The sequence below is a fragment of the Ranitomeya imitator genome, chromosome 5 (assembly GCF_032444005.1).
Source record: "Ranitomeya imitator isolate aRanImi1 chromosome 5, aRanImi1.pri, whole genome shotgun sequence".
NCBI classification, from domain to species: domain Eukaryota; kingdom Metazoa; phylum Chordata; class Amphibia; order Anura; family Dendrobatidae; genus Ranitomeya; species Ranitomeya imitator.
In genome coordinates, this window is record NC_091286.1 from 407,277,477 (window position 1) to 407,300,963 (window position 23,487).

The 23,487-nt window shown below is 42.0% G+C and overlaps 1 protein-coding gene across 1 annotated transcript in view; it reads left to right on the top strand.

Moving 5' to 3' along the window:
- Positions 1-23,487, top strand: part of PSMD1 (proteasome 26S subunit, non-ATPase 1) — a 115,614-nt gene that overhangs the window by 15,390 nt on the left and 76,737 nt on the right. The window contains exons 2-16 of the mRNA XM_069727001.1: positions 3,502-3,545; positions 4,410-4,483; positions 5,018-5,187; positions 8,326-8,531; positions 8,669-8,812; positions 8,901-9,127; positions 9,481-9,541; positions 11,016-11,144; positions 12,138-12,226; positions 12,510-12,588; positions 12,696-12,869; positions 14,499-14,610; positions 14,699-14,895; positions 19,742-19,837; positions 19,927-19,991. Coding sequence (XP_069583102.1) covers positions 3,502-3,545; positions 4,410-4,483; positions 5,018-5,187; positions 8,326-8,531; positions 8,669-8,812; positions 8,901-9,127; positions 9,481-9,541; positions 11,016-11,144; positions 12,138-12,226; positions 12,510-12,588; positions 12,696-12,869; positions 14,499-14,610; positions 14,699-14,895; positions 19,742-19,837; positions 19,927-19,991 — 1,867 coding nt within the window. The remainder of the gene's footprint in view (positions 1-3,501; positions 3,546-4,409; positions 4,484-5,017; positions 5,188-8,325; positions 8,532-8,668; positions 8,813-8,900; positions 9,128-9,480; positions 9,542-11,015; positions 11,145-12,137; positions 12,227-12,509; positions 12,589-12,695; positions 12,870-14,498; positions 14,611-14,698; positions 14,896-19,741; positions 19,838-19,926; positions 19,992-23,487) is intronic.

The following is a 23,487-nucleotide window of genomic DNA, read 5'->3' on the forward strand; positions in this document are numbered from 1 at the left end:
CTGTGTAATTCTCATTCTTGTGGTCACACGGCTGCCGCGGATTATCCTCATAGTGAACAGTGCTGGCGCTGTAAGGATTCTCACGTCTGTAGTCACAGAGACTGTAGACTTTTAGCTTAGGACGCGACAACCCCTTTAACCCTTAAAACAAATATTGTAAGTAACTAGGTGAGATCAGTACATAGTTGCAATTTGCCAAATTTGATTAGAGCTTTTTTGATCAGTAGCCACTCCGGCCAGCCTGAAAGAAAAGTGATCTGGATGTGGCTCTGTTTTTGTGCTGCTGCTATAAGATCAGTGGGCCAAGGTTATTTAACACTTTAACCCCTTAATGACAGCTAATACGTCTTTTAACTGACCTGAGATATTAAAGAATAGCCTCCTCATACAGGTGACAATCCAGTAGCTGTCGGCTGTACACTATAGCTCAGGGGTGTCAAACTGCATTCCTCAAGGGCCGCAAACCGGTCATGTTTTCAGGATTTCCTTAGCATTGCACAAGGTGCTGGAATCATTCTGTGCAGATGATTAAATTATCACCTGTGCAATACAAGGAAATCCTGAAAACATGACCGGTTTGCGGCCCTTGAGGAATGCAGTTTGACACCCCTACTATAGCTGACAACTTTCTGCATCAGCCACGATCAGTGTTTCCACCCTCCACATCTGTTTAACCCCTTAGATGCTGCTGTCAATAGTGCCTACATCATATAAATGGTTAACAGAGTGTGGGGGCTTCTTCTTTATCCAAACTGGTGCCCTCAGATCATGATTTTGTGGTCCTGATGTTTGCGATGGCAATTCACGACCAAATAGCGGCCTTAGAGTCTGACAGCTATAGTAATCTGTTCCGAAGTTAGAGGCATTTAGGTGGTAAAAATACACATTTTCATTTCTGTCATACCACTTTGCATTAATTCCTGTAAAGCACCTGAAGGGTTAATAAACTACCTGACAGCAGTTTTTGATATGTCAGGGGGTGCTGTTTTTAAAATGGTATAACTTTTGGGGGTTTCCCAATATATGGGACCCATAAAGTCACTTCAAACATGGATAAGTCCCTAAAATAAAAATCAATTTTGTAAATTTCCTTGAAAAAATGAAAAATTGCTGCTACATTTTTAAACCTCCTAAAATGCTAACAAAATAAAACAACATTTTACAAATGGTACTGATGTAAAGCCGACATGTGGGAAATGTTATTTATTAATGGTTTGCTGTGGCATGACTATCTGGATTAAAGGGATAATCTTTCAAAGTTTGAAAATTGCTAATTTTTTAACTATTTCTCAAATTTTTTACATTTTTTTTTTTTTTTTATAATCACAAAACATATTGACCTAAATTTACCATTATCACAAAGTATAATGTGTCATGAAAAAACATTCTCAAAATCACTGGGATTTGTTGAAGCGTTGCAGAGTTATTACTACATAAAGTGACACTGGTGAGATGTCAAAAATTTGGCTCCGTCACTAAGGGGGTAAAAACCACTAGTTACTTATTTAAAACTGTAAAAAATGACTATTTTCCCGCTTTGATGACGGTTCTCATGCCCAGAACCCATTTGAGCCAGGCTGTAGTGAGCAGAATGTCATGCAGGCCATCGCCATGTATGTAGTGAGATCAGTGGCCCAAAGTCGTTTAACCCCTGAAAAACACCAGTTACTTATTCAAATTTGTGGAAAGTGGCTATTTGCCCGTTCTGATGCCCTGAACACATTTGGGACAGGTGTCACCTGAATTTGATGCGAGCCATCCCGGTTTGTGTATTTGTGGTGTGTGATCAGTGGCCTAAAGTTATTTAACCTTTTCAATAACACCCTTCGGTGCCCACTTTTTGGCCAGTGTTATAACTTTTGTAGCTGCCTTTAAGCATATTCACGTCAGGGCACCTCGCTGCATTGTTTTATTATTGTAAATTTTGGTGGGGTTGTTAAACCTGTACCAAACAGGAAGAAAAGAAATTGCTGAATAAGAAACCAACTTCAGCCCCAAATAAGAAACTGCACGAATAAGCAGCATGGAGATGTGCATTACATCCGGCCGCCGACAGAGCAGATAACTGATCCGTGAGGCGATGGGTGTTGGGGGCCCCACTGATTTGATATTGACGACCTAATCCAATGATACGTCATCATTATTAAAGGGGTTGTCCACTACTATGACAACCTCTTTTTAAACTAAAGGTTATGCCCCGATAAAATAATAAAGCTTATACTCGCCCCCCCGTGTCGGTCTATTTCTGCTTTGTCGGCACTCTCTCTCCCCAGGGCTCTTGTGCGGTGTTGTGGCGCCGGTGCCCAATCAGCGCTGGCGTCACTGTCTTGGTCTTTGGACAAACAGAATATGAAGAGGAAGCCAGGGATCAGCTGGACAGTGACGCCAGCACTGAATGGGCGCCGGGCATCGCAGGTCATCTACCGCATCACGGTTCCAGAACTGCGAGTGCCGACACAGCTGGGGAAAGGAGCCGGCATGGGAGGGGAGTATTGAGGCCGAACACTTGGGGTATGTGCACATGTCAGGTTTTTTTCCTGACAAAATCCTGAGAATTCTGCCAGAAATTCGCGTTTTTTTCAGCGCGGATTTCTCGCGGAATTTGCGCTGATTTTTTGCGGATTTTTTGCGTTTTTTTTTTTCCTGAATGTTAGTTTTGCTATTAAATCCGCAAAAAATCCGCAAAAAGAATGAGCATGTCCATTCTTTTTGCGGATTTTTTTTTTTTTTTTGCGGAAAAAAACGCATACATCTGCACAAAAAATGCGGAATGCATTCTAAATGATAGAATGCATAATTTTAGCGTTTTTTATGTGGATTTATAGCGTTTTTATAGCGAAATTCCGCAAAAAAAACGCTAAAAATCCGGACGTGTGCACATACCCTTAGTGTAAGAAGAGATTGTCCTAGTAGTGGACAACCCCTTTAAATCACTTGGGAATCCCTTTTAACTAATTGCTCACAATCCTTGTATTTACAGTGTCTCTTTGCTGATGCAGATGTCGTCCTCCTGACGTAAATGTCATGTGTATTCATAGGTTAAGGGGCGGACATAACATTGATGCAAACTGGGCAGTTGCACAGGGCCCCAAGGTGAAAGGGGGTCCTCTACCACCTTAAAAGCAGCAGTCTTCTTCTGTCACAGACACATTGCACTGCACAGGGGCCCTCGTCTCTTTGTCCGCTCCTGCACAGGCCCCACATTGGATATATACATGTATTGCATACCGTGACTCCATACATGGTATAGTATGAGAAACTACACAAAACCGAAGAGATGTTAGAAATCTCATGCACATGATGGTGTTTTTTTCTTCAGTGTTTTGAACACAGCATTTTCACTGCAAGAGAGCAGATTTTTGCTGCTGAAAAAAAACCTCTTCAATGTGTGAACGGAACCTGAAGATGTATAGAATCCTAACGTGCCTGTATTAGTTTTATAAAATCGAATTCTCAGGGCGTTTCCACATTCATGTGACTTTGTGTTCTCTTGTCCTGCAGCTGGTATCCTGTCCCTTCTGGATGAAGAGGAGCCTCAGCTGAAGGTTTGCGCAGTCCTTCTTTTTCATCCTCTGTTACATATTTCCTACATGGCTTCTTGTTACCATCTCTACTAATGCTTGACGGTTTTCAGGTGTTTCTTGTCCTCCGTTTTTCTTCATTCATAAGTCAGAGCTTGTCCCTTTAGTTTACACGGTTGCCATTTGTGATATTAATCTGCCTGTGAGCGGCAGTGACGCAGTCTAACATCCCTGGCCGTTACATTATTGCCGATCAGAGACTAGTACCTGGACCGGCGGTAGTATAGTAGACCTGGCTCGTCTGCACAGGACGATGTACTGCCGGTAGCATTTGTATGCAAGCTCAAGAATCATTGTACCTGACCAGTGAATGTTTTGTTAGTTTGTTGGGTAATTGCTCCTTTTTAGGCAAGAATGCTCATTCCCTATTAATTGCCTTTCTACATAGGTCTTATAGTAAACTGTCACTAGGTCTTTTCTATGTAATCTGTTTAATATAAGCATCGGAGACCCTGATTCCAGTGATATCACTTACTTAGTGTACTTTTTATGAATTCACTGTTTTATCTGCAGGCGATGATCACTACAGGACTAGTAAACCTCCTGCCATGTAGTCCAATCATACCCCCACCACTGATTGACAGCTTTCTGCCTATACACAGCATACACATAGAACTTTCAATCAGTAGTGTGGGAGAGTTATACAGAGCTCAACATTCAGAGACCTGTTAGATCTGCAGCAGCTAAAGCAGCGATTGTATCCAAACTGCAGCATCCAGTAAGATAAGTGACACATCGCTGCCTCTACATCATGCTGCGTTCTATATTTATGAACTTTTTAATAAATCTGTAGATCCACAAACTCATCTGAAAATTGTTTCCTTTTAGGAGTTCGCTTTACACAAGCTGAATGCTGTAGTCAATGATTTCTGGGCAGAGATATCCGAGTCGGTGGATAAAATGTAAGACTTTTACACATCCTAATTAAAGGGGTTTCTAAAAATAGAGTACTTATTTTTTATTGCCTTGCCCAGCTATGTATAGAACCTTTTTTATGCTGCCAGGGCTGGGGATGAGATCCCCATGCAGTTTTTATTTTTTATTTTACCAGGGTTTTGTCGTTTTGTTGACACAAGAATAGAATAAACTGTAGTTGGAGGAGCTCTATACATGATTCCTAACGGTCTGCTGGATGTTCAGCCAGTCATTCCGACCAGCAGCTTCCTACCAACTCCTCCATACACGCAGCCCTCTCTGCTGAGCCTCCTATGTTCTCTATGGGCTCCAAGGGTTTCTGTGATGAGTGATGTAAAGCAGTGTATGGAAGTGTGCATGTGTTCCCCCTGTAAGGCCAGCTTCACATTTCTGCGCCCGTATTCCTCCCCCACATCCCTGCCAAACCTCATGTCTAATGATTGATTGGCGGCATCCTATATCCAGTGCTGCGCTGCCTTGGAATTAATGACTGCGCCACTGATGCTCTGTTTGCTTTACAGTGAGGTGCTATATGAAGATGAGAGTTTTCGGAGCAGGCAGTTTGCTGCCCTGGTGGCCTCCAAAGTGTTTTACCACTTAGGGGCCTTTGAAGAGTCTCTGAACTATGCTCTGGGGGCCGGGGATCTGTTTAACGTGAATGACAACTCTGAATATGTGGAGACTATTATCGGTAAGTTGTCACTGGGTCGATGGGGTTCTAGGCAGGCGCTGAACTCATGGAGAATTTTGGAGAGAGTGAGGGAGGTATAAAAATATGAAATCTGAGTATCCTTCTGTGTAGTTGCTATTTGCACATTTTCTCTTCGGTTGCTATAAAGATGTATTGGGCTATTATCGACCAGCTAGAGCTGATTGGTGTTACTCTTGGATAGTTTTGCTTGGACTACATTCCGATCGGGCAGCTTATTTCTGCGGATTTGAGTGTATGCTGCAGATTGCCCTGCTCTATAGCTGCTGGCTCACAGCAAGATCCGCTGCACTGTCTTATGTTAATTAGTGACATAGCTATCGTCACCAAAGTCTATGCACACATTAACGGTAAGGGTGCTTTCACATTACGGTTAGACCCTCATTCAGGGCTATGCCTGCACCCGCCATAGACTGTAATGGTGCAGTCTACTACTTCTAGGTGTCAGTCTCCGGTAGGCCTACACAGCCAGCAGTGACGCACGTTCGCTCTGTCAGCACCTTTATAGTCTAAGACCCCATTCGCACATACGTCCAAATCCCATTTTGCCGGGGCTTCTTCTATAGACCCCATATATGAGCCACTGAATGGATGCATGAATGCAATTTGAAAGCTCCCTAGGGTCAGATAGTTCAGCTGTGATGCAGTCAGTGTGGCTAGAAAGAAAAAGAAAAAAAGTGATTCTCCAGCGATGATGGGAAAACAGGCAAATATAAAACTTCACATTTACTTAACCCCTTACCGCCCTCCGCCGTACTATTACAGCGGAGGGCAGATCCCCTGCTTTGATGCGGGCTCCGGCAGTGAGCCCGCATCAAAGCCGGGACATGTCAGCTGTTTTGAACAGCTGACATGTGCCCGCAATAGCAGCGGGTGAAATCGCTATTAACCCGCCGCTATTAAAAGGTTAAATGCCGTTGTCAAACGCTCGGGCGGAAATGAGCGCATCGCCGACCCCCGTCACATGATCAGGGGTCAGCGATGTGTCCGCATAGCAACCAGAGGTCTCCTTGGGACCTCTATGGTTGTTGATGCTGGATTGCTGTTCCCGCGACCTGGTCGGCGCTCATAGCAATGCAGTAAATCTACTACATAGCAGCGATCATCAGATCGCCCCTATGTAGCTGAGCTGATCGAGTTGTGCCAGCTTCTAGTAAAAAAGAAATGTTTTAAAAAAATATGAAAAAAAAAAAAAAAAAGTTTAAAACGCCCCCCTTTCGCCCCATTCAAAATAAAACAATAAAAAAATCAAACCTACATATATTTGGTATCGCCGCGTTCAGAATCGCCCGATCTATCAATAAAAAAAAGCATTAACCTGATCACTAAACAGCTAAGCGAGAAAAAAAATTGAAACGCCAGAATTACGTTTTTTTGGGTCGCCATGACATTGCATTAAAATGTAGTAACAGGCGATCAAAAGAACATATCTGCAACAAAATTGGATCATTAAAAACGTCAGCTCGGCGTGCAAAAAATAAGCCCTCACCCGACCCCAGATCATGAAAAATGGAGACGCTACTGGTATCGGAAAATGGCGCCTTTTTTTTTTTTTTAAGTAAAATTTGGAATTTTTTTTTTAACACTTAGATAAAACATAACCTAGTCATGTTTGGTGTCCATGAACCATGGTGTAATGACCCGGAGAATCAAAATGGCAGGTCAGTTTTAGCATTTAACGAACCTAGCAAAAAAAGTCAAACAAAAAACATGTGTGGGATTGCACTTTTTTTTTTTTTTTTTTTGCAATTTCATCGCATTTGGAAATTTTTTCCCGGTTTCTCGTACACCACATGGTAAAACCAATGATGTCGTTCAAAAGTACAACTTGTGGCGCAAAAAACAAGCCCTCATATGGCCATATTGATGGAAAAATAAAAAAGTTATGGCTCTGGGAAGGAGGGGAGTGAAAAACGAAAACGCAAAACCGAAAAAGGGCAAGGTCTTGAAGGGGTTAAGCATTAAATGTCCAACATTTTGGCATGACACCGTGCAGCTCTACAGAAAAACCAACGTATTTCGGCTAGGGTGCCTTAGTCATGGTCTAAAAAAAATCTTGGATTCAACTGCCTGAATTTTTTTTTTTTTCATAAACCATGGCTTATACATACAGCGTCTGATTCATTATAGGGGAGGTCAGAAAGCGAAGCATTTTTTCTCTTAACTTCCCATCTATTTAGTCCCATAATTTGAGGTAATATAGTGTATTTTTCGGACTATAAGATACATCAGACAATAAGATACACAAAGCTTTTAGAGGAGGAAAATAGAAAAAAAAATTAAAGCAAAAAATGTGGTCATGACGTTATAGGGGTAGGGGGGGCCTGCTGCTTACACTGTTATAGGGGTTATGTCCACAAATTCTGTACTAATATCCCCCATCCTGGTATGTATGCCCTCCCATCCTGATGTGTCTCCATCCAGGTATATATGCCCCCATTTAGGGATTCATGTCACCCTATCATCCTGGTGTACATGCCACCCCGTCCAGGGATAGATGACATCCTCATCCTGGTATACATGGCCCCCTCCTCCTGTAAGTTGAAAGCATACAGGTTTTTGGATCCCCAGCAATTGTTGAAGCCATGTGGAGGAAGCGTTAAGGTTTGCTTACATGGACCGACCAGCGGCCCCATGCTAACGTTCATCGGTAAACTTTTACTATTCATTGGTGGTTTGAATGCCTGTTTACACAGGCAGACCAAAGCAAACCATGTGCCTCAAGTGATCTATACTAGATTGCTCAGTGCGTATAGGCTGCCATTGTTCTTGGCAGTGCAAATCTGGTTTACACAGGATGATGCACCACCAGGAACGCTGATCCTTTGTGCTGCATAAAAGATCATTTCACCTGATGAACGAGTGTTTTGCTTGTTCATTGGGTGATTGGCAGTCTGATTACATGGCAAGATAATTGTGAAATGAGTGTCTTTAGCAAACCCCATTCACGATTATCTTGCAGCGTAAATGCCCCCTTACCTCTGAGCTCGCACACCGCTATACGTGCACACTGCTCTGTCCTGTGGACTGAGCGATTGATGAGGATTTAAGGGATTGAGTAGGTATCTCCTTTCACTTCTGTTAGCTGCATTATTTAAAATTTTTCATTTTCCTATGTAGCCAAATGCATTGACCATTACACCAAGCAGTGTGTGGAAAATGCTGAGCTCCCGGAGGGTGAGAAGAAGCCGGTGGATGAGCGCTTAGAAGGGATAGTGAACAAGATGTTCCAGCGCTGCCTTGATGACCACAAATACAAGCAGGCAATCGGGATTGCTTTAGAGACTCGACGATTGGATGTCTTCCAGAAAACCATTCTGGAATCGGTGAGAGCCATGCTCGGCACTTTTCAGTTATTTTCTTGCTTGAAATAATCAAGTATGTGAAGTTTATTATAAAATGTGTGCATGTGTTACGCTTCCGGACTATCTCTCTTAAATTATAAAACCTTTTTGTGTTCTAGAATGATGTCCCTGGTATGTTGGCCTACAGTTTAAAGGTCTGCATGTCTTTAATGCAAAACAAACAGTTCAGGAATAAAGTTCTCAGAGTTTTGGTGAAGATCTATATGAACTTGGAGAAACCAGACTTCATCAATGTGTGCCAGGTAACTTTAGTGCCGTGTTCAGAATGGCAATAGTATAGACAATTGTTGTGGTAAGCTGGACATTTACTTGTTTTATTTGTGCCATCAGTGCCTCATCTTCTTGGACGACCCACAAGCTGTTAGCGACATTTTGGAGAAGTTGGTGAAGGAGGATAACTTGCTTATGGCTTATCAGATCTGCTTTGACTTGTATGAGAGTGCCAGCCAGCAGTTCCTGTCTTCCGTCATCCAAAATCTCCGGACTGTTGGAGCCCCAATTCCATCAGTACCAGGGTCAACGAACACCGGCACGGTACCAGCGACTGCAAAAGACAGGTAGGTTTCAATCCAGATCAAATCCATAAGAATTATCAAATGGGTTGAGAATAGTCTAAAACAATAAAAAATAAATAACATTTTTTTAGTGCGCGAATGAAACTTGCTAATATTTTCAAAACTCAATGGATGGCATAATTTCACTTTTCAATGTTATCCTAAGCATTTGAGACTTCTTGTGTGCACTGTGATGCCCCCACATAGCACCAGGTGTCAGGGAGCTTCTTCTCCACCTCGTATGTAGGCCATAGATGTAGGTGCAGGCCGTCTCTCTGATTATTAGCTCAGCAAGCTTCTTATGACAGTACAAGCGTCAGCATATAATACATGCTGTTTCATATTTCATGTTGCAGTGAATCGATGGAAACCGAGGAAAAACCCACAAGCACAACAGGCAGCAAATCAACAGACTTGGTCAGTGTGTCCGCATGCTCATGTGTGTCCTGATAACAAGATTAAGTTTGGTTTGCAGTAAAATAAAGCCTCATTCAGATACGGACCATGATGCACGGACTAACCACGGGTCTCCTGAACTCGAACTTGACAGCCTCATAGTTTTATGTAAGGCTGTGATGTTTGGATCAGGAGACCCGTGGCCAAGTCCGTGTATCACGGTCCATACTTGGACATCTGAATGAAGCATAGATCTGTTCTGTAACCACTTTTTTTAATCAATAATTCATGATAAATCATATCAAATAAGATGCTTTTTATACAAATCCTTGTAGAACAGCATCCCAAGAATAGATTAATTCACCCATTGTAACAGATTTGATTGTAAACTGATGACTGCTTGACTTGAGATTGACAATTTTTTTTTATTTTAGCCAAATACATTGTTTTTCATCTATTCTTGACATTGCCTACAAAAAAAATCCCTAGACCTGCATGAAAACCAAGCCTAATGGCTCTTCCATTCCGTGTATGCTATGATCTGTGGTTTTAAAGGGGTATTCTCAAGTTGCTTCCTGGTAGTGTGGGCTCTTCTTCAGTGACCGCTCCGGTGAGCAGCGCTGAAGTATTAGGACTATAAAGCTCCGCACAAGTTTTGCTGTAACACTTTCAGCTATCAGTGGTTTATTCTGAAGTGTACTTGCATATAGAGATAACAGGGCATTTAAGCAGGCGCATGGCTTGGGCCAGTGGCTGGAAATGTGGTCACCTGTTGTCATCGCCCAGATTCAGTGAATGCTCCTGATCTGAAATGCCAGGTAGAGGCACTAGTACATGTATTTCACCGATCTTTGTAAACTGAATGGAATGAACACTTTTTAGTCTCATCAGTCACCCAATCAACCAAGATGGTTTTAGTTTTACCCCTTACTATATATATTGCATCCCTTGAGAAACCATATTAACGACTTCCTGTCACAACATTGTCACTTTTTACTATGATGTCAAAAGGTGTTAAATGGTTTCCTCCAGGGTTGCATTGCTGGGGCTCCATATTTCTTCTATCGCCAAGCTCACTCCTAGTGCACATCGATGTAAAGTCGGTGTTCCTGGATCCATCTGGTTACGTTTTTATATGCTGCGATCAGTAGCTCTTGCTTTCTGGTTTTGTCACCGCACACCCGATTGTGAAGGGCTGATGCTTTACTGTACCTAGGGACCTGGTTTTCTCCTCCAGATCAGTTTTACACTGTATATTTAGATTTTCTCTTCTGATTCCTGTTACGTGGGCTGTGACTTTTCTGCTGTGGACTATTAAATGTTCAGTACAACTCGTCCCTGTTTTTGGTGATGTTATGGTAAGGATTGAGTGAAATCCGGAGTTGGATAGTAGAAGAGAAGAAGAACGTAACCAACCTTTAAATGTTGTGGACTTGCTGTTACATACATCATATCTAGTTTGTCTTATTGTCCATTTTGCTGTTTTTATCTTCAGAGTCCAGAACCAAAAGACCAGATTTCAAAAATGATAAAAATCCTAAGTGGGGAGATGGCCATAGAGCTGCACTTACAATTTTTGATCCGGAATAACAATACAGACTTAATGATCCTAAAGAACACTAAGGTTTGTTAAATTATTTCCTGTAACACCGTAACTCCTTCACTTTTTTTGCTAAATGAATCTAAACCTGCTGAATGCATTGTTCATGGTATAGGTTAATGACATGCTAGATTGTAAAAATATATTAAATAGTATTATTGATGTATTGGGGTAGAGCTGAATCTATGGCTTCTGCCAGCAGTGAGAACAGGTCAGTAGCCTGGCATAGGTAATATAATGTCAGGCTGCACAATGTATTCTCACCTCCGCTGTTACCACTCCAGTGTTATAGCTCACCAGTAGACTGCAGATCGACTCATCTCTGCTACATCAGTGTGAAACCACATTTAGGCATGATGCAAAGACGTCTGAATAAGGCTTTACAGCACCTGTGCAAAGTGCATTGGACGAGAGGACTGTCACTTTCTACTATAGTCTGCACATTCAACTTCAATGTACAGAGCAAACTAATAAGTGACCAAGTCATCTCACTTGGCGTCAGTCTATTCACAAGTCTGTGCATTATGTCTGAATGAGACTTTACAGTGACTGAGCAGACCTACGCCAGTGTTTATAGTGCAGCAATGAATACATGACAGCTGCTCACCTGTGATCTGAGTGCTGCAGCCACAATGAAATGACAGCTCCTCTCAGATCTCAGTAATTACAAATAGCAGAGATAACTTGTAGTCCAGTTACTTGTCTTGTAGCGCCAGGCTTCACTGAAATGTTTCCAGTCTCCACCTACAGCTGTGATTTGGGCATGCCAAGGGGTATGCCCAGTTCACAGCTGGTTTGGCCATAGCACCATTTCACTTTTTTACACCATAAATAACTTTTTAACACTAAATTCAAAACATTAAAAGAAGAATTTGTGACACATACTTTTGAAAGGGAATCTATCAGTAAGATCAACTTCCATTTTGTACGTTAATTCCAATTGTGTGACCTGCTAGATATGTTTGCCCAAGGAATTGTTTTTTATTCTGCACACTAACCATGAGCTTTTTATTTCAGGATGCAGTGAGGAATTCTGTGTGTCATACAGCGACTGTAATAGCAAATTCCTTTATGCACTGTGGCACCACCAGTGATCAGTTCCTTAGGTAAGGGCCAGGTTCTTTCTTGGTTTATGATGTCTTCTTGATGCATGGAATCCCACTGTTTTGTACAGATCCATCCCATTGCGTCACTGAAGCTCCGTCAGTAAGGATGTAGCCTGCGCCCGTCAGTTACGATGCCTGCTTTATATTCTGTGGATGCTGCTCTATTCTAGCGAGATTCATTGGGAGCAATTAGAAATTCGGCAAAGAGGCACCACACATCTCCTTGTCTGTTGCATCAGTTGTAGATGGTAATTGAACTCTGTTGTTTTTCTTGTATTGACAGAGATAATCTAGAGTGGCTGGCAAGAGCCACAAATTGGGCAAAGTTCACCGCAACTGCTAGTTTAGGAGTCATCCACAAAGTAAGTGAGCCAAAGCCATATATGTTTAGCTTATATTTGCATGGCATTTGTAGATAAACCATTTTCTGTGGGTTTATTATATGCTGATCAATCTTTCCCCCCGACAGGGCCATGAGAAGGAAGCGTTACAGCTTATGGCTACGTATTTGCCAAAAGACACTTCCCCTGGCTCTGCATACCAGGAAGGGGGCGGCCTGTATGCGTTGGGACTCATTCATGCTAACCATGGTGGTGATATAATAGACTACCTACTCAACCAGCTGAAGAATGCCAGCAATGACGTAAGACTTGTCTCGGATTACTGGATTTGTTGGGAAATTCGCTGTAGTTGGTGTTTGTAAGGAATTCAGAGCTGGGACCGTCCGCCAAAATGTCACTATAAGGTTGTCCCTTCAGAACTCTTTCTCCAGATAAACTGAGGGTGTTTCTCAACTCCAGTCCTCAAGACCCTACAACAGGTCACGTTTTCAGGATATCCTTAGTATTGCACAGGTGACAGTTTTATCATCTGCTCAAGCATTAATTCCATCACCTGTACAATACTAAGGAAATCCTGAAAACGTGACCTGTTGTAGGGTCTTGAGGACCGGAGTTGGGGAACACTGCTCTAATAGGTTATAGATGTCATGGAAAGTGGTCCCACATCATAGAGTACTGCTGTTTCTGCTGCAGGAGAAACGAGTGGCTGCCTTCAGGTGCCAGATCAGTGTATCTGTATCTGTAAAAGTTTCCTGATGGACCAAAGCTAGTGAGGGCTCTCCCACATCATGAACTGCAAGATCCTATGGACACATAGGAGTATGAGCCACATCTGAAAGACAAATTTTTATTAATTATTGCAACACATGCAAGAACATTAAAAAGGAGAGAGTACCAAACATAGGCCACAGCAGTCATTAAGTAATAGCAATCTGTACAACTATACGCACAAGTGAACGTACATGCACATCAAAGTGAAATGTAAGGAGGAGCAAGAATCCTAATAAAAGAGATATCTGGGTTCACAAAAAGGTATGATACAATATAATAAAGTCTGTTTATGAGGATAAGTATACCAAAAGCAGAAGTCTGCTAGAAATAGATTGTATATAGGCTAAAAGGAAAGTAGCCAATGATTCAACAATTGAAAAACGCTTAGCAAACAAATGGAAGGTCTTCTCAAAATAAGACCTAAAGGTGGAGGTAGAACACTTTCCTGAACTGGGCGACATGTAAACTAGAAAGACCATAGTGAAATTCTCATACAGAACAGTATAAGAAGGTGGATGTTGACTGCCACACAGGTCTAAGGATCAACCCTGACGTGTGTTTCGCGTGCGGCTTCCTCCGAGGCTCAGTGTTCTTTTGAGACTTTAACTATGGTCTGATCTTTACACTCACCAGTCAAGCACTGGCCCCCTGCCCCCGTATCTGTATTTTGGATGCACCTGTAACGTCACATCAACAGCACACATCACCGCTGCAGCTAATTGCCGTTCTCGGCAGCTTGTGCTGCCTACATTGACAGAACCACAGAGCTTAGTGGTTGGCTGCAGCACAGGCAAAAACACAGACAGGAGCTGCAGCCGGTGCTAAACCTGGGGGAGTGAGTACTTTCTGCACTAGTTTTTTTTTATTTTATTTTTTTATTGTAAAAGTATACGATCATCTGTGGACAACTTTTTTAAAAGTGGAATATCCTTTTAAAGTTTACTTAGTTGGTGTTTCTTTATTTTGAGCCGCTTTTAAAATATTAACTGTATGCTTTGGGGGGGAGTAGTGAGGTATGGGGTTGGTGAGACTAAGAAGGTAAGGAGGAGGAGGAAATGTTTCTGAAGGCTTTGAAACCAAAAAATCAGTAATTCGGCCACTGCCTTTTGCTTGGGTTACCGCAGTTTTCCCATGACTTACTTTTTTCTTTTTTTAAACAGATTGTGCGTCACGGTGGCTGCTTAGGTTTAGGTTTGGCTGCAATGGGAACAGCACGGCAAGATGTTTATGACCTGCTTAAAACAAATCTCTACCAAGATGATGCTGTGACAGGTCTGCATTTGTTTCCTTCTGTCTTGTGTACCATTGTGTTTTGTTAGGTCAGCTTATCATTTTGTACCTTTTACCACTGTGAATTTAGGGGAGGCGGCAGGCTTGGCACTTGGCTTGGTGATGCTTGGATCCAAAAATGCCCAAGCCATAGAAGATATGGTTGGGTATGCCCAAGAGACGCAGCATGAGAAGATCTTACGAGGCTTAGCAGTTGGCATTGCCCTGGTTATGTATGGCCGTATGGAGGAAGCAGATGCTTTAATTGAGAGTCTTTGCAGAGATAAGGTAAGTGATTTAAAATTAGGTTTACTTCCATGGGCAGAATAGAGTGTAATAGAGCACTAGTAATTGTAATTTGTCAGCAGGATTTCACAGGTAAGCAGAAATATCTACAGGTAACTTTGACATAGTGGGAATAACCGAGACATGGTTAGATGAAAGCTATGACTGGGCAGTTAACTTACAGGGTTACAGTCTGTTTAGAAAGGATCGTAAAAATCGGAGAGGAGGAGGGGTTTGTCTCTATGTAAAGTCTTGTCTAAAGTCCACTTTAAGGGAGGATATTAGCGAAGGAAATGAGGATGTCGAGTCCATATGGGTCGAAATTCATGGAGGGAAAAATGGTAACAAAATTCTCATTGGGGTCTGTTACAAACCCCCAAATATAACAGAAACCATGGAAAGTCTACTTCTAAAGCAGATAGATGAAGCTGCAACCCATAATGAGGTCCTGGTTATGGGGGACTTTAACTACCCGGATATTAACTGGGAAACAGAAACCTGTGAAACCCATAAAGGCAACAGGTTTCTGCTAATAACCAAGAAAAATTATCTTTCACAATTGGTGCAGAATCCAACCAGAGGAGCAGCACTTTTAGACCTAATACTATCTAATAGACCTGACAGAATAACAAATCTGCAGGTGGTCGGGCATCTAGGAAATAGCGACCACAATATTGTGCAGTTTCACCTGTCTTTCACTAGGGGGACTTGTCAGGGAGTCACAAAAACACTGAACTTTAGGAAGGCAAAGTTTGACCAGCTTAGAGATGCCCTTAATCTGGTAGACTGGGACAATATCCTCAGAAATAAGAATACAGATAATAAATGGGAAATGTTTAAGAACATCCTAAATAGGCAGTGTAAGCGGTTTATACCTTGTGGGAATAAAAGGACTAGAAATAGGAAAAACCCAATGTGGCTAAACAAAGAAGTAAGACAGGCAATTAACAGTAAAAAGAAAGCATTTGCACTACTAAAGCAGGATGGCACCATTGAAGCTCTAAAAAACTATAGGGAGAAAAATACTTTATCTAAAAAAACTAATTAAAGCTGCCAAAAAGGAAACAGAGAAGCACATTGCTAAGGAGAGTAAAACTAATCCCAAACTGTTCTTCAACTATATCAATAGTAAAAGAATAAAAACTGAAAATGTAGGCCCCTTAAAAAATAGTGAGGAAAGAATGGTTGTAGATGACGAGGAAAAAGCTAACTTATTAAACACCTTCTTCTCCACGGTATTCACGGTGGAAAATGAAATGCTAGGTGAAATCCCAAGAAACAATGAAAACCCTATATTAAGGGTCACCAATCTAACCCAAGAAGAGGTGCGAAACCGGCTAAATAAGATTAAAATAGATAAATCTCCGGGTCCGGATGGCATACACCCACGAGTACTAAGAGAACTAAGTAATGTAATAGATAAACCATTATATCTTATTTTTAGGGACTCTATAGCGACAGGGTCTGTTCCGCAGGATTGGCGCATAGCAAATGTGGTGCCAATATTCAAAAAGGGCTCTAAAAGTGAACCTGGAAATTATAGGCCAGTAAGTCTAACCTCTATTGTTGGTAAAATATTTGAAGGGTTTCTGAGGGATGTTATTCTGGATTATCTCAATGAGAATAACTGTTTAACTCCATATCAGCATGGGTTTATGAGAAATCGCTCCTGTCAAACCAATCTAATCAGTTTTTATGAAGAGGTAAGCTATAGGCTGGACCACGGTGAGTCATTGGACGTGGTATATCTCGATTTTTCCAAAGCGTTTGATACCGTGCCGCACAAGAGGTTGGTACACAAAATGAGAATGCTTGGTCTGGGGGAAATTGTGTGTAAATGGGTTAGTAACTGGCTTAGTGATAGAAAGCAGAGGGTGGTTATAAATGGTATAGTCTCTAACTGGGTCGCTGTGACCAGTGGGGTACCGCAGGGGTCAGTATTGGGACCTGTTCTCTTCAACATATTCATTAATGATCTGGTAGAAGGTTTACACAGTAAAATATCGATATTTGCAGATGATACAAAACTATGTAAAGCAGTTAATACAAGTGAAGATAGTATTCTGCTACAGATGGATCTGGATAAGTTGGAAACTTGGGCTGAAAGGTGGCAGATGAGGTTTAACAATGATAAATGTAAGGTAATACACATGGGAAGAAGGAATCAATGTCACCATTACACACTGAATGGGAAACCACTGGGTAAATCTGACAGGGAGAAGGACTTGGGGATCCTAGTTAATGATAAACTTACCTGGAGCAGCCAGTGCCAGGCAGCAGCTGCCAAGGCAAACAGGATCATGGGGTGCATTAAAAGAGGTCTGGATACACATGATGAGAGCATTATACTGCCTCTGTACAAATCCCTAGTTAGACCGCACATGGAGTACTGTGTCCAGTTTTGGGCACCGGTGCTCAGGAAGGATATAATTGAACTAGAGAGAGTACAAAGGAGGGCAACAAAATTAATAAAGGGGATGGGAGAACTACAATACCCAGATAGATTAGCGAAATTAGGATTATTTAGTCTAGAAAAAAGACGACTGAGGGGCGATCTAATAACCATGTATAAGTATATAAGGGGACAATACAAATATCTCGCTGAGGATCTGTTTATACCAAGGAAGGTGACGGGCACAAGGGGGCATTCTTTGCGTCTGGAGGAGAGAAGGTTTTTCCACCAACATAGAAGAGGATTCTTTACTGTTAGGGCAGTGAGAATCTGGAATTGCTTGCCTGAGGAGGTGGTGATGGCGAACTCAGTCGAGGGGTTCAAGAGAGGCCTGGATGTCTTCCTGGAGCAGAACAATATTGTATCATACAATTAGGTTCTGTAGAAGGACGTAGATCTGGGGATTTATTATGATGGAATATAGGCTGAACTGGATGGACAAATGTCTTTTTTCGGCCTTGCTAACTATGTTACTATGTTACTATGTTACATCTCAAAATATTTATATGTGCATGTTGCTCTTTCAAAGACAAGTCCAGCAATGTCTACATGGCCAGTCTGTTCCTCCTCCATTACTGAGAAATCAATGTTTGAATTGATATGCAAATGAGGCTGAAGTGCTACTGCAGATCTGAAGCCTCTATCCCTCCCACTTGACTGACAGCTCCTTTCCCTGAAGTCACACAGCCTAGAGTCTATCAGTTAAGCAGGAGGCGGTGAGTAGTGCTGGAGTGATCTACAAATAGCTCTTCAGCCTCTTTGCATATCGGTGTAAATGCTGATTTCCCGGTAACAGCGGAATGGACTGCCCATGTAAAGGTATTGCAGGACTTGTCTTTACAAGAGCCAGTTTGGGGTGTGAAATCCTGCTGACAGATTCCCTGTAAATGGTTTGTCCAGGACTATGATATTGCTTGGAGTCTGGCATTTGACACCTCACTGTTCAGGTGTTTGTGGGGCTCATTATGACCGGACGTTAACAGCCCTATTACAGCTCTGTACACTGCTTAGTGGGTGGTCTCTAGTACTATGCAGGTCAGCTCCTGATATTGATGGCATATTCTGATCATCCATCAATTCCACAGTCCTGAAAAACCCTTTTAAAAGCTACATTTAAAAAGAAAAAAATCCCCTCTCCTCCTGAGTGTAGTTTTCCTTCATGCTTCCCACTGTCTGGCTTGTTCTCATTCCTGTAGAATTTATCGGCCATGTCTGTTTTACCTCCCTGCAGCAGACGTGTCTGGCTTCCAAGTACTTCTTAGGTTTGAAGCTGTGGCAGGAGACATCAATTTTATTCTGAAATGAATTGAGCTTAATAGGCAGTACAGGAGAAAGTGCGTACAAAATTATAAGCCAGAGTTATTGTGCAAAACACTTCACAAATTACCGCCGTAGGAGAAAAACTACTCCGCTGCAGCCTGACGTAACCTTGCTGCAATGCGCTGTGTATACAGAGCTGTGTGTGGCTTTAGCGGGAATATCATCTCCCCAAAAGTCATTTTACACTACTTATAGAGTCCAATAGGAGAATTAACCCCGATAAAGCCAATACCCGCACCATCCAGCTCCCTTTTAGTTTTACAAAAAAATGTTTATTCTATGCAAATGAGGAGTCCCTGGTACACCCTAAGTGAGTAGTCAATTCATCGTTCCACCCCAGTATTTAATATGCCACCCACCACCTCCTAGTTTGATTGGCAGTGTTTGCTTGCCCAGAGCAAGTGTTGCCTAAATTGAATCCCCGGCCCTGCCCCTCCGCACCGACATTGCAGGAATTGCATACAGTGTCAGTGCCAGCTTGCTCTCATCCCTCACTCCTGTCTGCAGCTGTGCGATCCTGTGGGCAGCAACCAGGAGAGAAGAATGCGTGCACCTACAAAAGCTGCGCCCCTGTCAGTTCGGGTGGGCAGTGCTCGCTCTAGACAAACAAGTGCTGTTAGTCAAGCTAAGCGGAGGTGCGTGGCATGTTGATTGAGGGGTTGGAATGGTGCACTGAGCCCTTGGCCACACCAAGGGTGCACCAAGGAGCTCTCAATTGCATAAGCAATAAAACAGATATTCTATACAACTAAAGAAATGTACACGGCAGGTGTGAGTTTTATAGGGGCGAAGTCCCATGTAGGACTATATATTATTTAACAGCCTTCGGCCTGATCTTAAGTCATGGTGACTTGAGTGAACAATCTGTAGGAAGATCCATCTTGTGCAAGCCTAGATATGTCCACCTAGGTCTTCTCCGCCATTATCTTGATTGTGCCAGACCATCGATTTGCTGGTTTTCCTCCTTTGATGTCCTCCTCCAGTGATTTCTCTCTTTGTATGATGTGTTCAAAGTAGTTTTAAGTTGAGTTTTGGTGGTGAAGATCTCCCTTGAACTAAATGTCTTGTTCTTCTTAGGACCCAATTCTGCGTCGTTCAGGCATGTACACGGTCGCCATGGCATACTGCGGATCAGGAAATAACAAAGCTATTCGTCGCCTGCTTCATGTTGCTGTAAGTATACTTGCATTGCGCTTATTTGTGTATATCATGAATTGTGGAGCTGCGTTGCCTACATCGGATCTGTGCTCGTGTCTCGTTAGGTGAGTGATGTGAACGATGACGTAAGGAGGGCTGCTGTGGAGTCTCTGGGCTTCATCCTCTTCAGGTCAGTGGTTCGACTAGCTCTAACCATATCTGATGATGGCTTTGTGACATCTGCACCCCCTATTGATGCATACACATTCCTATTATGGCCTTTCATTGGTGGCACATGTTTCTGTGCTCTTTATTTTGTTTACAGTTGGGTGTACATAAAGCCATGTATAGTGCCTCAGCAAATATATAGTATATCAAGTTTTAACATTTTTCTATTTGAATGCTAAAAAGTACAATAATAATCTTAAAATATGCAGCAGTTCATCCTTTAATATTATTCTCATTTTTTTTTGCTACTTTTATGTTTCTTTCTATTGCTAAAAGTAGTGAGAGATATTATAGGGAAATCTGTGTCTCTCAAAATCGCTCTTTTCCATTATTTTATATATGGCTGCTGGACACCTAGCTGCAGCAGGAGCCTCTCCCACTTTCTTGCCTTCAGTGGCACATGGACAGTTGAGCCACATTTCTAACCCAAGCCACACTCCTTTAAGGTGTTCTCGGTCCAAAATGGTAACAGATCAGATGATTGCCGCTGTAGGCTTCTGCTGAATACATCACACTTCTGAAAAACTGAAAGAATTCTAGATATCAAAAAAAAAAAATCCTTTTCTAGCCATATAATTTCTGAAGGTAAATACCTGGCTCTCGTTCACATTTTATGCTATACATGCCTTATAACACATTGACCCGTGTATGTGTAAATTGAGCTTTCGGTCAGAAGAGGCCACATTGTCTTTCAATTTCGTTATAATCTTAAAGCATAAAAGCATAGTTTATCGCAGACATTATCACATATATACACACTCTGTAGTATATACAGGTCCTTCTCAAAAAATTAGCATATAGTGTTAAATTTCATTATTTACCATAATGTAATGATTACAATTAAACTTTCATATATTATAGATTCATTATCCACCAACTGAAATTTGTCAGGTCTTTTATTGTTTTAATACTGATGATTTTGGCATACAACTCCTGATAACCCAAAAAACCTGTCTCAATAAATTAGCACATTTCACCCATCCAATCAAATAAAAGTGTTTTTTAATAACAAACAAAAAAACCAACAAATAATAATGTTCAGTTATGCACTCAATACTTGGTCGGGAATCCTTTGGCAGAAATGACTGCTTCAATGCGGCGTGGCATGGAGGCAATCAGCCTGTGACACTGCTGAGATGTTATGGAGGCCCAGGATGCTTCAATAGCGGCCTTAAGCTCATCCAGAGTGTTGGGTCTTGCGTCTCTCAACTTTCTCTTCACAATATCCCACAGATTCTCTATGGGGTTCAGGTCAGGAGAGTTGGCAGGCCAATTGAGCACAGTAATACCATGGTCAGTAAACCATTTACCAGTGGTTTTGGCACTGTGAGCAGGTGCCAGGTCGTGCTGAAAAATGAAATCTTCATCTCCATAAAGCATTTCAGCCGATGGAAGCATGAAGTGCTCCAAAATCTCCTGATAGCTAGCTGCATTGACCCTGCCCTTGATGAAACACAGTGGACCAACACCAGCAGCTGACATGGCACCCCACACCATCACTGACTGTGGGTACTTGACACTGGACTTCAGGCATTTTGGCATTTCCTTCTCCCCAGTCTTCCTCCAGACTCTGGCACCTTGATTTCCGAATGACATGCAAAATTTGCTTTCATCAGAAAAAAGTACTTGGGACCACTTAGCAACAGTCCAGTGCTGCTTCTCTGTAGCTCAAAAGTGGCTTTACCTGGGGAATGCGGCACCTGTAGCCCATTTCCTGCACACGCCTGTGCACGGTGGCTCTGGATGTTTCCACACCAGACTCAGTCCACTGCTTCCTCAGGTTCCCCAAGGTCTGGAATCGGTCCTTCTCCACAATCTTCCTCAGGGTCCGGTCTCCTCTTCTCGTTGTACAGCGTTTTCTGCCACATTGTTTCCTTCCAACAGACTTACCATTGAGGTGCCTTGATACAGCACTCTGGGAACAGCCTATTTGTTGAGAAATTTCTTTCTGGGTCTTACCCTCTTGCTTGAGGGTGTCAATGATGGCCTTCTTGACATCTGTCAGGTAGCTAGTCTTACCCATGATGGGGGTTTTGAGTAATAAACCAGGCAGGGAGTTTATAAAAGCCTCAGGTATCTTTTGCATGTGTTTAGAGTTAATTAGTTGATTCAGAAGATTAGGGTAATAGGTCGTTTAGAGAACCTTTTCTTGATATGCTAATTTATTGAGACAGGTTTTTTGGGTTATCAGGAGTTGTATGCCAAAATCATCAGTATTAAAACAATAAAAGACCTGACAAATTTCAGTTGGTGGATAATGAATCTATAATATATGAAAGTTTAATTGTAATCATTACATTATGGTAAATAATGAAATTTAACACTATATGCTAATTTTTTGAGAAGGACCTGTATATAGTCATGGCCAAAAGTATTAACATCCCTGCAATTCTGTCAGATAATACTCATTTTCTTCCTGAAAATGATTGCAAACACAAATTATTTGGTATTATTATCTTCATTTAATTTGTCTTAAATGAAAAAACACAAAAAGAATTGTCCTAAAGCCAAATTGGATATAATTCCACACCAAACAAAAAAGGGGGTGGACAAAAGTATTAGCACCATTCGAAAAATCATGTGATGCTTCTCTAATTTGTGTAAATAACAGCACCTGTAACTTACCTGTGGCACCTAACAGGTATTGGCAATAACTAAATCACACTTGCAGCCAGTTGACATGGATTAAAGTTGACTCAACCTCTGTCCTGTGTTCTTGTGTGTACCACATTGAGCTTGGAGAAAAGAAAGAAGACCAAAGAACTGTTTGAGGACTTGGGAAACCAAATTGTGAGGAAGCATGAGCAATCTCAAGGCTACAAGTCCATCTCCAAAGACCTGAATGTTCCTGTGTCTACCGTGCGCAGTGTCATCAAGAACTTTAAAGCCCATGGCACTGTGGCTAACCTCCCTAGATGTGGACGGAAAAAAAAAATTGACAAAATATTTCAGCGCAAGATTGTGCGGATGTTGGATAAAGAACCTCGACTAACATCCAAACAAGTTCAAGCTGCCCTGCAGTCCGAAGGTACAACAGTGTCAACCCATACTATCCGTCGGCATCTGAATGAAAAGGGACTGTATGGTAGGAGACCCAGGAAGACCCCACTTCTTACCCCGAGACATAAAATAGCTAGGCTGGAGTTTGCCAAAACTTACCTGAAAAAGCCTAAAATGTTTTGGAAGAATGTTCTCTGGTCAGATGAGACAAAAGTAGAGCTTTTTGGGCAAAGGCATCAACATAGAGTTTATAGGAGAAAAAAAGAGGCATTCAAAGAAAAGAACACGGTCCCTACAGTCAAACATGGTGGAGGTTCCCTGATGTTTTGGGGCTGCTTTGCTGCCTCTGGCACTGGACTGCTTGACCGTGTGCATGGCATTATGAAGTCTGAAGACTACCAACAAATTTTGCAGCATAATGTAGGGTCCAGTGTGAGAAAGCTGGGTCTCCCTCAGAG